Source organism: Myodes glareolus, chromosome 1 (genome assembly GCF_982192425.1).
Source record: "Myodes glareolus chromosome 1, mMyoGla1.1, whole genome shotgun sequence".
NCBI lineage: Eukaryota > Metazoa > Chordata > Mammalia > Rodentia > Cricetidae > Myodes > Myodes glareolus.
Window position 1 is genome coordinate 71839504 of NC_142026.1, and position 14984 is coordinate 71854487.

The 14984-nt window shown below is 40.9% G+C and overlaps 1 protein-coding gene across 7 annotated transcripts in view; it reads right to left on the bottom strand.

The window, feature by feature from the left end:
• LOC146895955 (sulfotransferase 2A6-like) overlaps nt 1-14984 on the bottom strand; it is a 58994-nt gene that overhangs the window by 1275 nt on the left and 42735 nt on the right. For 6 of the 7 annotated variants that reach the window (XM_087909326.1, XM_087909329.1, XM_087909323.1 and 3 more), the window contains 4 exons: nt 12951-13159; nt 4567-4693; nt 2775-2869; nt 412-595 (listed from right to left, as the gene is read on the bottom strand). In XM_087909326.1, the coding sequence (XP_087765452.1) occupies nt 412-595; nt 2775-2869; nt 4567-4693; nt 12951-13159 (615 nt within the window). Of the gene's footprint in view, nt 1-370; nt 596-2774; nt 2870-4566; nt 4694-12950; nt 13160-14984 lie in introns of all 7 variants that reach the window. The other variant, XM_087909333.1, reaches the window with a different exon arrangement.

Genomic DNA, 14984 nt, shown 5'->3' on the forward strand with positions numbered 1-14984 from the left:
CAAGTTGCTGCATGTGTGAGCAGATTCTATTACTGATTTATGAACATTCTGTCATATATACACATGGATGTCTGCAGGGGTTCTGTTGTTATCACTGCACCCTCTGAACGGGACAGTCTTGTTACTGGGACTGTATCTCTGGTTCCTTACAGACTTGGATAATGTCACTGTGACTGAGTGGTCTAACTGTATAGACTTATCTGCTGCACAGGCAGAGGAAGCAGGACACAGGCACCTCTCATTTCTCTGGTGAACTCTCAGTAATGGATCTGTGGCTAGCGACTGTTCTCAGAGAATATGATGGGATATGACTCTAACTTCTGAGCACATCTTTGCATGTCTCACGCTTTAGCAAGGGTTGGAAACCTACCCATTTCTACAGTACAGCTGTGACCCGCTATCCTGTCTCACCCTTTCTCAGCAATGGTATATTGTGGACCGTGTCATCTTCCGGATTTCTTAGCATTATACAGTTGGACATCGCGTTCTCTTTCATGGCTGAGAAGGACGAGTGTTGGACAGCAGCATCAAGTTGCTCTGGACTCAGAGGTTTGCCCAGAAATTGACACACTTTTTGAATGTTGCCTCTGAGGTCCTGTGGGTGGAAAAGGAGTGATCATGAGAGAGTGGATACCAGGACTAATGGAGACAGAGTGATCAGGAGAGAGTGGATACTAGCACTGACGGAGATGGAATGATCAGGAGAGAGTGGATACCAGCACTGATGGAGACAGAGCCCTTGAGTGCTTATCAAGGTGAACACTTCCTTAGTGTGTGACCTGCTATTTTTCCAATATCCTACATCACATGTGTGTTTATATATAATTTATACTAATATGCATAAATACATATTTATAAATTTATTGCATATATTTATATTATTTACAAGTTATATATTATGTGTATACTATATAATAACATGTACTTTTCTAATAAAATATAAGTTTATAATAGTATGTGTATAACTTTACAGTATATTATGATACAAATATATATATATATACATATATATGTGTCTATAGATATGAGGCATGTATGCGCAGTGCCCACTGAGGACAGATAATGACATTGGACCCCATTGAGTTGGCACTGATGGTGGCTAGAAGCCACCATGTGTATGCTGGGTATTGAATCCAGGTCTTCATAAAAAGCAGCACGTACTCTTAACCACTGAGACATTGCTCCAGCCCCACCTTCCCCAATTTTCATAACCTGTCTTACACTGTGAAGGGATGAAGGTGTCTTGAAAAGAAAACCCATTCCTTTGTCAAGTCTGCCTGCTAATCATGAGCTCGGGGGGAAAAAGTTGTGTGTGTGTGTGTGTGTGTGTGTGTATGTGTTTTAGGTGTTCACAGAGGCCAGAGGATGGTGTCAGATTCCTCTGAAGCTATTGTTAGAGGCAGTTGTGAGCTAACTGGCACTGGTTTGGGAGCCAAACTCAGGTCCTCTGGAAGAGCAGCAAATTCTCTGTACTGCTGAGCCAACTTAAGCCCCTGGTTTTTCCTTTTCAAAACAGAAATCAATTCTAAGTGTATAAAATGTAGGATTTCATGATGCTACTTTTATGCATGTATATCATTGTAGTGAATTCATATTCACCTCATCACCCATCATGCTTTGCTGTCCAACTCATCCTCCCCACATCTGTATACCCCACACACAGCTCATCTTGATTTCATAGAAACATACAAGTCATTTTTATGCTCCCCCCATTACGCTCATCATTACTCTGGCTACCAGCTTTCCACTGGCAAATTTTATTGGAAAAAACAAGACTCATGAATCCAACTGGATCTAAATTTGGTTGAAAACTGGAGGTGGTAAATGAACAGGCACTTGCTAAAAACACTGCATACCACAGAAAGAAATTGAAATATCAATGGTCACCTGGAAAATATCAGCCAATAGAAGTGTATTTGGAAAAGAGAGAGTTATATGAAAAATCACTACTCTTTGGAGGATTGAAATTGCTGCATATAATATAAAGGTTGCAGTGATGAGATTCCTGTTGGCCAGTCCTTAGTTCTGACTTAGAACTTGAGCCTGGAACATTCTCTGAAAGTCTATATGGAAGGTCCTGGCCCTAAGTTTTACGCTTGATAGCCTGTTTGGTTGTCCCTGTACTCCAGTGTGAAGCTGTCTTTCAGAAGACATGGCTAACACCAACCACACATAGCATGATTTTCCCTACTCTAGATATTTGTCATTTTCCATGTTAGCTGAGTACTGCTGCTTATGCAGTTTCAGGAGGACAATGAGTCTCGGGGTGGGTTAGAACTTGCTGAGGTTATGTAGGCAATGAAAGGCTGGTTTTTACACACCTTCCCTGAGTTAGTTTGATTCTCTGTTGCTGTGATAAAATACTGACCAATAACAAACTGGGGTTTTTATTCAACTGACAGGTTTTGAGCATCACTGAGGGAAGCCAGGGCAGGAGCTAGAGGCAGGAACTGAAGCAGAGACCACAGAGGAGCGCTGCTCACTGACTTCTCTCCCAGGCTGCTCAGCTGCCTTTCTTAGACATCTCAAGCCCACTCGCCCATGGATATCGTCCCTAGAGTGAGTAGACACCCTACATTAATCATTAACTGAGAAAATGCTCCCACAGAGGCAGTGTCTGCATTGATCATCCCTCTCCCAGCTGTGTCCAGTTGACAGCAGATGCTGACTGTGATGGTCACCCACTCACTTACCTGATTGGTTACCCCTCAGAAAAGAGAGGAAAGGAAGAAAGGCAGATATGGGAATGTGGGAGCACAGTGGAAGCGAATTACCCTCTGTAGCTCCTCATAGGACATGAGGAGGAAGTTCGCCGTGTCTCTCCTTGTTAGCCATCCAATGGTGTGATCAAACCAGGATCCCCAAGTCACTATGGAGGTGGGGAGGAAAAGGAAACAACTACTGATATTGATTCTTATCCCTGAATGGAAGATGGCGTTTATTTGAGGAATGTAAGGGACGTCAAATTTCTACCTGCAGAGGTCTATAATGCAATTACGACATTGGTGAAGACATGTGTTTCTTAGAGGGAAAAAACTATACATATTTACTATCTACATTTTTAAAAAAGAATTTTTTAAACCTGGTTTCATGTTTATGAGTGTTTGCTGGTATTTATATATGTATGTGCACTTCATGGTGCAGTGTTCTCAGAGACAAGAACAGGACATAGGATCTCTTGGAAGTAGAATTACAAGTGGTTGTAAACCATCACATAGGTGCTGGGAACTGAACCTGGGTCCTCTGAAAAAGCAGAAAGATGACTAAACCACTGAACCACCTCTCCAGCCCTGCTTCTTTGAACTTTGTCTAGAAAAGTGTTTAAAACAGCAGGATAAAATCTAAATTCCTGTAAGAGCTATTTTATGAAGTAATCATATGTTTATTAAATAATACTTCATTTTGAAATAAACATCAAGAACCGATGAAATGGCTCAGTGGGTATAATCACTTGACCCCCATACCTGATGATCTGATTTTGATCCCTGAAATCCACACGGTTAAAGGAGAGAACTGACTCCCACATGCTGTTTCAGACATCAACACATGCACATATATGACATGTATATATACACAGTAAATGAATTAATATAAATATCTGGAAACTATCAACTGAAAAATTCAAAAATAATAGATCAATGATCATTCATACCTATATGGTATATCATACAAGAAATGATTTTCTAAGTTAAAAGTGTATTAAATGAAAATCATGTTATAGATGGCTGTCTATAAAACTTTTGACATTACAAAGTGTAAAATATTGAAGCATTTATTTTTGTTTTTTAAAATTGCATTTATTTGTATATCATTGTGTGGTTATATGCATACATGAGTGCAGTGCCTGGGGATGCCAGAAGAGGGTGCTAGACCCCTGGAACTGGAGTTACAAGCAGTTGAGAGCAATCTGACATGGATGCTGGTACCCAAACTTGGACATCTACAAGAGAAACACACATTCTTGACAGCTAAACCATCTTTCTAGTCCCACACTGAATAAATTTTATTTATTTTTGTTTTTTATCTTCTTTTTTATGACTTTAAAAATACAAATCCAAATTCCCACTTCCTTCCCTCCTCCCCCTCCCCTCTCACTCCCTCCACACACCTTCCCCCACCCCCCTTCAATCATAAGAAAGGGCAAGGTAACCTGCCCTGTGGAAAGTCCAAGGCCCTCCCCACTACACCTAGGTTGAACAAGGTATACATCAAAGAGAACAGGATCCCAAAAAGCCAGTAAGTGCAAGTAGAGACAAATACCAGTGCCATTGTCATTGGCCACATAGAATGCCCCAACTGTCAACCACATTCAGAGGGACTAGTTTGATCCCAAGACTGATCATTCCCAGTCCAGTTGGAGTTGGTGAGCTCCCATTAGCTCAGGCACATTGTCTCAGGGAGTGAACCGTCATGGTCTTGACCTCCTTGCTCATAATATCACTCCTTCCACACTGAGTAAATTTTTAAAAAATGTGATCAACAGATTTAGTTTTTAAACATGCAACACAAATCTCCAATCTTGGCTTGATTTCAAAATATAAAATTGAAGGTCCTGGTTCCACTCACCATCACCTTGGATAAATGCATGAAGATGTTCTTCAAAAGTCTGTTGATTATTCAAAAAGGACAAATGTTTTCCTATATAATAACTAGATGTAACAACATCTTTTGGATTCCTGATGACATAAATAATCTAAAATAGAGAAAGTTTATTAGAAATGTCTGTCTTCATTTCATCATTTCATATTTCCACACATCCTAAATCACACATCTTAAGTATTTACATAAAGCCACAGCACACATGTGGAGGTCAGAGGATGACCTGCATCCTTTTCTTACATCCATAATTCTCTCAATGTTAGGTTGCCTTCTGTTCCACTATTTCCTTAACTCTGAGATAAAGGATGCTAAGTTTTTCTTCCATCTTGGGAATTTACTAAGCTGCCACAGGCATGCATGGTTCACTGATGCAAGAAAAGTTGAGGGGCTGCAGAAATGTCTGTTGGTACAGCAGTTGTTCTCAACCTCAGGTGCCCTAAGGCCATCAGAGAACACACACAAACACATACATATATGTATATGTATATAGATGTATTATTCATAACAGTAGCAAAATTGCAGTTATAAGGTATCAATGAAAATATTCTCATGATTGGGGGTCACCACATCATATGGAACTGTATTAAAGGGTCACAGTGTTAAGAAGGTTGAGAACTACTGGCTTAAAATGTTGGCTGCAAAAAAAAATGAAGATTGAAGTGTGAATCATCAGAAACCCACATGTAACGGCTATTCAAGCTTGTCAACTTGGTTATATCTGGAATGAATTACAATCCATAAATGGAGGGCACATCTATGATCTGGATCTTGAGGCAGAAGACACACACTGCTACCATGAGGGCCTATTTCCAGCAGTGTAGGACTTGAAGGGGATCCATGGAGTCTTACTACGACTTTCTATCTGAGGTGGTAGGAGAAAAGGCGCATACACTCTTGATGGTCTCCTGACTTTTTCTTTATTCTTCTGCATTCTTCCTCTACCCCTTTCCTGGTGTTTTATTCTCTCATGCTTGATATTTTCCTTTTATGTCTCTGTGATGTTTTCCTTCTAACTTACTCATTCTTGATACTTTTCTGCTAACTTACTTTATTTTTTACCTTACAGGTTATATAGCCCACCAAAATCTTTCCAACAATATAAAAATTACAATGTGGTTACATTCCATTTTTCAAGTGAATGATTATAGTTAATACATGTTAAAAACATGTTTTAGACATCCCTTCCATAATTAAACCTTTTACATATTGCAGGTGAGAAACAAGAACCCACATGCATTCATATCCAAGCAACTTGTTAAAGATTAACTGAGTGTAAGCCAAGTTTATTTCTCAGCCAGTTCTTCTACTGGCAGGATATATATTGTGGTTACAAAGAAGGACCAAACATTTTATTGTTTCTCTCAAACAGTAATCTTATAATAAATTTTAGAAAAATCACAAATCTACACTTTTATATATGAAAAGGAATCGGTCAACTCTGTTTTAAAATATCAGGGTGCATACCCATGCATCAACAGGGCAGAAATAGGCACAAGGTATTAATCATCATCTTTGATCACCAACCAATCATTGTAAGGAAGGTACCTCAGCTAATATAATGGGGCTGCTTTATTTTGACACCCTGAGCTTAATGAGTTCCTCACTCACCTATGTACCTTTCTAAAACTTCAGATTATCTTCTTGGGTTTTTCACCTGAGAGCTATTTAAGAAAAACATCGTAGTCTCATTTTAAGCTATTTTCAAAGCTTTATTTCAGATATAATGAACTTTGAACCCTGTGAACACATCTCCCAGCATTAAGATTAAAGGAATTTTGAGGCATTGGTGGTACATGCCTTTAATTCCTTCCCAGCACTCCAGGAAGCAGAGGCAGGTGAATATCTGTGAGTTCAAGGTCAGCCTAGTCAACAAGAGCTAATTCTAGGATGGCACCAAGGCTAAGGAATTTAAGATAGCTAGGCTACTGGGACTCAGTTGTTTTTCTTCTTCATTAACCTAAGCCACAGACTATTAGGCTCCTCAGTAGAGACTCGTGTGTTCTAGCCGTGTGATTCTTCCTTGCTTTATTATTTATCCTCTGCACCTTCACCTTGAGCACAGGCGGGGACAATATTTTATCCTACCTTCACCTATGTTAGTCTTCTATTTTTAACCTCTATCATAATGCACTGCTTTACTTATCAAAAACCTTCAGTCATCAAAATCCTATTTAAACTAACACAGTTATTGTATAAAATCATTGCCTCTATTAAACAGTAGAACAGTGGCTCTCCCCACGCCAAATCAAACCAGACCAAATACCAGAGAAAAATGGCAGTGGCAAATAAGCTACACAGAAGTAGCAAGAAATATTCCGGGGCCAAGGCTCTATCAAGATGCATCCATCAGGGTTGTGTGTCTGGTGGAAATTGCTCTCTAAAGTCAATTGCTCTCTGCTGATCTTCTGGCATGGCCACTGGCCGACGGGCCTTTAATCTGGGTCATACCTTCTGCCAGAAGCCTACGTAAGGACAGTGGAAGAAGGAAAGCTTGCGTCTTCTTTGCCTACTTGCCCTCTCTGTGTCAGATCATGCATTTCTTCATTGGCATTGGAGTCTACTTCTTCAGGATCCCAGCATATACAGAAGACCAGCTGAGACACCCAGCCTTGTGGGACTGAGCAACTCTAGATTCTTGGACTTTCCATTCATAGCTAGCCATTGTTGTATCAGTTAGACTGCGGCCTATAAGTATTTCCAATATAAGTAGTTCCAATAAATTCCCTTTATATGAATGGAGAGAGAGTCATTCCATAAGTTCTGTGACTCTAGAGAACCCCGACTAATATACCACATAAATGCCAGGTGGGTGGAAAGCCATCCTGTATTCCAACCTCAGAAGGTGAGGACAGGAGCTGTCTAGAGCATTCTGGTTTCCAAGACTAGTAATGACAGTGAATTGTGTTTGATTGGGAGACCGTGCCTCAAGAAGAATGAGGCAGGAACTGGTGGGGTTGATCAGTGGGTGCATGCACTTGCCACCAAGACTGATGAGCTAAGATAAATCTCTGAGACACACACAGTGGAAAGTGGGCCATGGAGGCATAAAAAAGAGAGGTTGACCAATGGAATCAAATCGAAGACATGGATATTAACCTATACACCTATCGACACCTGATTTTTGACAAAGAAGCTAAAATTATACAATGGAAAAAAGAAAGTATCTTCAGCAAATGGTGCTGGCATAAATGGATATTAACATGTAGAAGAACCTAAACAGAGAACTCTCAACAGAGAAATCTAAAATGTCTGAAAGACACCTAAGGTAATGCTCAATGTCCTCAGTCATCAGAGAAATGTAAATCGAAACAACTCTGAAATTCCATCTTATACCTATAAGAATGGCCAATTTCAAAAACACTGAGGACAACTTACGCTGGAGAGGTTGCGGGATTAATGGAACACTTCTGCATTGCTGGTGGGAATGTAAGCTGGTACAGCCCTTTTGGATGTCAGTGTAGTGATTTCTCAGAAAATTAAGAAACAACCTTCCTCAAGACCCATTAATACCACTTTTGGGTATATATACAAAGGATGCTAAGTCTTGCCACAAGAACATGTGCTTAACTATGTTCATAGCAGCATTGTTTGTCATAGCCAGAACCTAGAAACAACCTGAATGTCCCTCAACCAAAGAATGGATAAGGATTCTGTCTGATTGACCTGTCCATTGGTGAGAGAAGAGTGCAGAAGTCTCCTACTATTAGTGTGTGTGGTTTGATGTGTGCCTTGAGTTCTAGTAATGTTTCTTTTACATAAGTTGGTGCTTTTATATTAGGGGCATAGGTATTCAGGACTGAGACTTCATCCTGATGAATTGTTCCTGTAATGAGTATAAAATGTCCATCTCCATCTCTTCTGATTGATTTTAGTTTGAAGTCAATTTTGTTAGAAATTAGTATGGCCACACCCACTTGTTTCTTAGGTCCATTTGATTGAAAAACGTTTTCCCAACCCTTTACTCTGAGTAAAAGGTCTGTCTTTGTGGTTGAGGTGAGTTTCTTGTAAACAGCAGAATGTTGGATCCTGTTTTTGCATCCAATCTCTTAGCCTGTGCCTTTTTCTAGGTGAATTGAGTCCATTGATATTAAGTGATATTAATGACCAGTGGTTGGTAACTCCGATTATTTTTTCTTCTTTTTTGGTGGTAGAGTTTGTGTGTTTCCCTTCTTTGAGTTGTGCTGGTGAAGGGTTTGATTCTACTGCATGTACTGGCTTTGTGGAAGCCTAGTCTGTTTGGATACTCACCTTCCTGGATGGAAGGGGGAGGACCTTGGACTTTCCACAGGCCAGGGAACCCTGACTGCCTCTTTGCACCCTACCAAATGGGAAATGATTTTCACCAATCCCACATCAGACATAGATTTCCAAAATATAAAATGAATTCAAGAAATTAGACATTAATATTCTAAATAACCTAATTAAAAATGAAATTAAACAAAGAATTCTCAATAGAAGAATCTCAAATGGCCAAAAGATATTTAAGAAAATGTTCAACATCCTTAGCCATCAGGGAAATGCAAATCAAAACAACTTTGAGATACCACCTTACACCTGTCAGAATGGCTAAGATCAAAAATACCAATGATAGTTTATGTTGGAGAGGATGTGGAGTAAAGAGAACACTCATCTATTGCTGGTGGGAATGCAAACTTGTACAACCACTTTGGAAATCAGTATGGTGGTTTCTCAGAAAATTGGTAATCAACCTACCTCAGTATGCAGCAATACCATTCTTGGGCATATACCCGAAAGATGCTCAATCATACTACAAAAGCATTTCTTCAACTATGTTCATAGCAACATTATTTGTAATAGCCAGAACCTGGAAACAACCTAGATGCCTCCAACCAAGGAATGGATAAAGAGAAATGTGGTACATATACACATTAGAGAACTACTCAGCATTAAAAAACAATGACATCTTGAATTTTGCATGCAAATGGATGGAATTAAAAAACACTACCCTGAGTGAGGTAACCAAAACCCAAAAAGATGAATATGCTATGTACTCACTCACAGGTGGATACTAGCTGTAAACAAATGACATTGAGCTTATATTTCATAATCCTAGAGAAGCTAAGTAATAAGGTGAACCCAAAGAAAAACATATATAGATCCACCTGGAAATTGGAAACAGATAAGATCGCCTGACAAAATTGAGAGCATAGGGTGGTGGGAGAAGGGAAGGTTGAAGGGGAAGAGGAGGAAAGAAGGGGAAGGTTGAGGAGAACTTGAGGGAATTGGATAGTTGAACTGGAGGAAGGAGAGAGATTAGAGCAAGGAAAGAGATATCTTGATTGAGGGAGCCATTAAGGGTTTAGCAGAAACCTGGCTCTAGAGAAATTCCCAGGATACACAAAAATGACCCTGGCTAAGAGCCTAAGCAATAGAGGAGAGTGGGCCCAATCTTGACTTGCCCTGTAGTCAGACTGATGATTTTCTTAAATATTACCATAGAACCTTCATCCAGCACCTGATGATAACAGAGGCAGACACCTGCATCAGAACACTGGACTGAGCTCCCAAAACCAGTTGAAGAGTGGAAGGAAAAGAGTTCAAGACCATGATAGGTTCACTCACTGAAAAAGTTTACCTGAGCTAATAAGAGCTCACCAACTCCAGCCGGACTGGGAAGGAACAAGCATAGAACCAAACTAGTTTCTGACAGTTTGTTGTGTCAAACTGTCTGACAGTTGCTTGGCTGGGGCAGACTGAGGAGCCACTGTCAGTGGCACCAGGATTTATCCCTATAGCATGCACTGTTTTTTTGGGATCCTGTTCTCTTTGGATGTATACCTTGCACAACCTAGATTTAGTAGGAAGGGCCATGGATCTTCCAAAAAGGTATGTGCCTTACCCTCTCTTAGGATTGGAAGGGGGTGGCGTGAGAGAGTATGTGGAGGATGTGGAAGGAGGGGAGGGAGTGGGAACTTGGATTGGTTCTATTTATTTATTTATTTATTTATCTATCTATCTATCTATTTATTTATTAAAAATTTCCACCTCCTCCTCTCCTCCCATCTTTCTCCCACTCCCCCTAGCCCTCCCTCTCCAGTCCTAAGAGCAGTCAGGGTTCCCTGCCCTGTGGGAGTCCAAAGTCCTCCCCGCTCCATCCAGGAAGGTGAGCATCCAAACAGACTAGGCTCCCACAAAGCCAGTCCACGCATTAGAACCAAAACCCAGTGCCATTGTCCTTGGCTTCTCAGTCAGCCCTCACTGTCAGCTACATTCAGAGAGTCTGGTTTGATCACATGCTACATCACTCCCAGGCCAGCTGGCCTTGGTGAGCTCCCATTAGATCAGTTCTACCGTCTCCAGACGCAACCCTCATGGTCCTGACTTCCTTGCTCATGTTATCCCTCCTTCTGCTCCTCATCTGGACCTTGGGAGCTCAGTCCAGTGTTCCAGTGTGGGTCTCTGTCTCTATCTCCATCCATCGCCAGATGAAGATTCTATGGTGATATGCAAGATATTCATCAGTGTGGCTATAGGATAAGGCCAGTTCAGGCACCCTCTCCTCTGTTGCCTAAGGAACAAGCTGGGGACATCTCCTTGGATACCTGAGAACCCCTTTAGAGTCAAGTCTCTTGCCAACCCTAAAATGGCTCCCTTAATTAATATATCTACTTCCATGCTCCCATGACCACCCTTCCTCCATCTCAACCATCCCATTCCCCCAAGCTCTCCCTAATTGTCCCCATCTCCCTTCTCTCTCCCCATCACCCCTTATACCCACCCCACCCCCAACCCCGTGCTCTCAACTTTTGCCTGGCAATCTTGTCTACTTCCAATATTCAGGAGGATAACTATATGTTTTTCTTTGAGTTAACCTTCTTATTTAGCTTCTCTAAGATCATGAATTATAGGCTCAACGTCTTTTATTTATGGCTAGAATCCACCTATGAGTGAGTACATACCATATTCCTCTTTTTGGGTCTGGGTTATCTCACTCAGTAAAGTGTTTATTATTTCCATCCATTTACATGCAAAATTCAAGATGTCATTGTTTTTTACTGCTGAGTAAAACTCTAATGTGTATATGTTCCACACCTTCTTTATCCATTCTTCTATTGAGGGGCACCTATGTTGTTTCCAGGTTCTGGCTATTACAAATAGTGCTGCTATGAACATAGTTGAACAAATGCTTTTGTAGTATGACTTGGCATCTCTAGGGAATATTCCAAAAAGTGGAATTGGTGGGTCCTGAGGGAGGTTGACTCCCAGTTTCCTAAGAAACCACCACACTGATTTCCAAAGTGATTGCACAAGTTTGCATTCCACCAACAATGGATGAGTGTTCCCCTTACTCCACATCCTCTCCAGCATAGGTTATCATTGGTGTTTTTGATTTTAGCTATTCTGACAGGTGTAAGATGGTATCTCAAAGTTGTTTTGATTTGCATTTTCCCGATTGCTAAGGAGGTTGAGCATGACCTTAAGTGTCTTTTGGCCATTTGAACTTCTTTAGTTGAGAATTCTCTGTTTAGTTCAATACCTCATTTTTTAATTGGGTTAATTAGCATTTTAATGTCTAGTTTCTTGAGTTCTTTATATATTTTGGAGATCAGACCTTTGTCTGATGAGGGGTTTGTGAAGATATTCTCCCATTCAGTAGGTTGCCTTTTGGTCTTAATGACAGTGTCCTTTGCATTACAGAAGCTTCTAATAATTTTTTTTTTAAAAAAAGAGAGTCATGGCACCTGAACACACGCACGCACACACATGCACACACACACACACACACACACACACACACACACACACACAAAGAGAGAGAGAGAGAGAGAGAGAGAGAGAGAGAGAGAGAGAGAGATAAAAGATTTTGAATGAATAAGGTAGCAGAGTGATTGAGAATGGTTCCAGACATCAACCTTGGGCCTCAACATGCACCCATCCACAAGTGTGTGTGCACCCCACACTCCTGTGCCAACACATCACATATACACACATGCACACCACATTTACACATATACATACCACATATACACACATTGCACACCACATATACACACATGCACACCACATTTACACATATACATACCACATATACACACATTGCGCACTACATATGCACACATTGCACACCACATATACAAACATGGAAAAGGGAAAGAAAAAAAAGAAAAAGCAAAGCTGAAAGCAGACTCCCGACTTAACAAACATTTGTCAACATTAACCATTCATTGCCCAGTTAATGAAGTACTGGGTTCAGCTATGTTTCCATACATGTGAATATTAGGAACATGGCCATACAGGTCATGGATTTGGACATGCCCTTGTGTGTGCCAGTTTATCAAATGAAAGAGGGTCCTCCTAAGGTTTCATCACAGAGACCAGCATCCACTCACCTTAGCCTTGGATGTGAAGTAAGACTTGGGAAACAGTTGTATGGGCAGATGTGTAGCCATGAGACGTGGTCCATCCTGGTCCAGCAATAGTTTCTGCCAATCTTTAGAATCGAGCCCTGGACACCTGGCATAATTCTTGACAGTTTGGACCCAAGTAGGGTCCCCTTTGGAGACTATCAGACTGACTATCTCAATCATCCAGTGTGTTCCTGGTTGTGCGACAATGGGAAACAATCAAATCTTGTGTTACATTAACATAGTAAGGAAAATGTTTCATATGTTGAATGATGAAGGTATTTTTATTTGGCTTTATTCTTATGTTTCCCTTTCTCTGTTTTCTGTTGGGATACAAGCCACATGGCTTCATTATACTTTTTAATTCTGGTTGATCCTTCCTCCATTCCTCTATTCCCATCTCCCCTCTTATCCCTAATCCTCACATCCACATCCCTGTTTAAATCTTTTCACCCACAGTTTTACCCCTCTATACTTTCCTTTTGCCTTTGTTCTATTATGTCCTCCACTTTTAACCCCCCCCCCACCATGGCTGGTTATTTATACGTTTGTTTTCTTGCTTGCTTGACTGCTTTTGTCGACTTGACATAAGCTAGAGTAACCTGGGAAAAGAAAACTGCAATTGAGAAAATGCCACCATCAAATTGGCCTATAGGGAAGCCTATGGATACAGTCTTGATTAATGATATAGGAGGGACCAGCCCACTGTGGACAGTTCAACCCTGGGCAAGCAGTTGTAGAATGTATAAGAGACAAAAGTAGGCTGAGTAAAACAAGAGGAGAAAGTCAGTAAGCAGCATCTCTCAATGGCCTCTGCTTCAGTTCCTGCCTCAAGGTTCCTGCCCTGTTTGAGTTCCTGCCTTGACTCCCAAAGTCAAAAACTTACATCAGAGTTACAGACAGTTATGAGCCACCATATGTAGCCACTGATCCCAGGTCTCTGCAAGAGCAGACACTCTTAATGGTGCAGTCATCTCTCCAGCCCTGTCTTACCTTAGATCTTATGTTCTCCACTCACATCAAATTTAACTGACATATTAAAGAATGTATGAATACTATGGCAGAATGTAATGTAGACATTGCACAATTTGTAGCATTTTAAACATATCTGCCTTTTCCTATATAGGAGTCTCCTTTGTACACTGTGAATTACCATTGGTTAATAAAGAAGCTACTTTGGGCTGATGCTGTGCAAAATATGGCAAGGTGGAATATTCAAACAGAGATGTAAAGAAAGAGTAGATGGAGTCAGAGAGAAGCCATGTAGCCACTGCAAGAACATATGCTGGATGCCAGATGCTGGACAGAACCTTACCAGTAGGTCACAACCACGTGGTGATACACAGATTAATAGAAATAGGTTAATTAAGATGTAAGAGCTAGCTAGGAATACACTAGAGTCATTAGCCAAGCAGCCAAGCAGTGTTGTAATTAAAAGAGTTGCAGTGTGATTATTTGGGTCTGGGCAGCCAGGAGCAAACAAGCAGCCTCTGATCACAATTTGGCGTACCAATGTGGGGTCGGCTACATCCACATAAAACCTCAGAAACCTTAGAAAGGAATTCTGGACACAAAAGAATAGAGTTCATCACAGCTTCTTGGAAACCAACTTTTTTTTTTTTTTTCAGATGCGCTCTATTTGCTGGCATCGAGCAGGGTCACCACAGCTCCTTTAGAAGAAGTCTTCCTGATCTGCGTTAGCAGCAGAAAACTGCATGGTTTCAAAATGGCAGATTCCTGGTTCATGCTAGTTACAGAACAGCTCTGGCTCTTCCAGGAGACTGAACACTTAAACGGGGTCTGTGAGCAGCATGTTATAAATTGCTTAGTGGTAACACAGACCAGCTGCAACCCTGGAGTGCAAAGCTCTCAGAGGCAGTGAACATGCCTCTACCATGTTGGACTAGGCAGAGCAAGCAGGCAGGACCATGGAGTTAGTCCTAGCCACACCAACTAAGCATTTTTTAAAAAGCTCTCCTGGTCAGAAAGTAACTACAGACACGTAATAAAGACTGATTC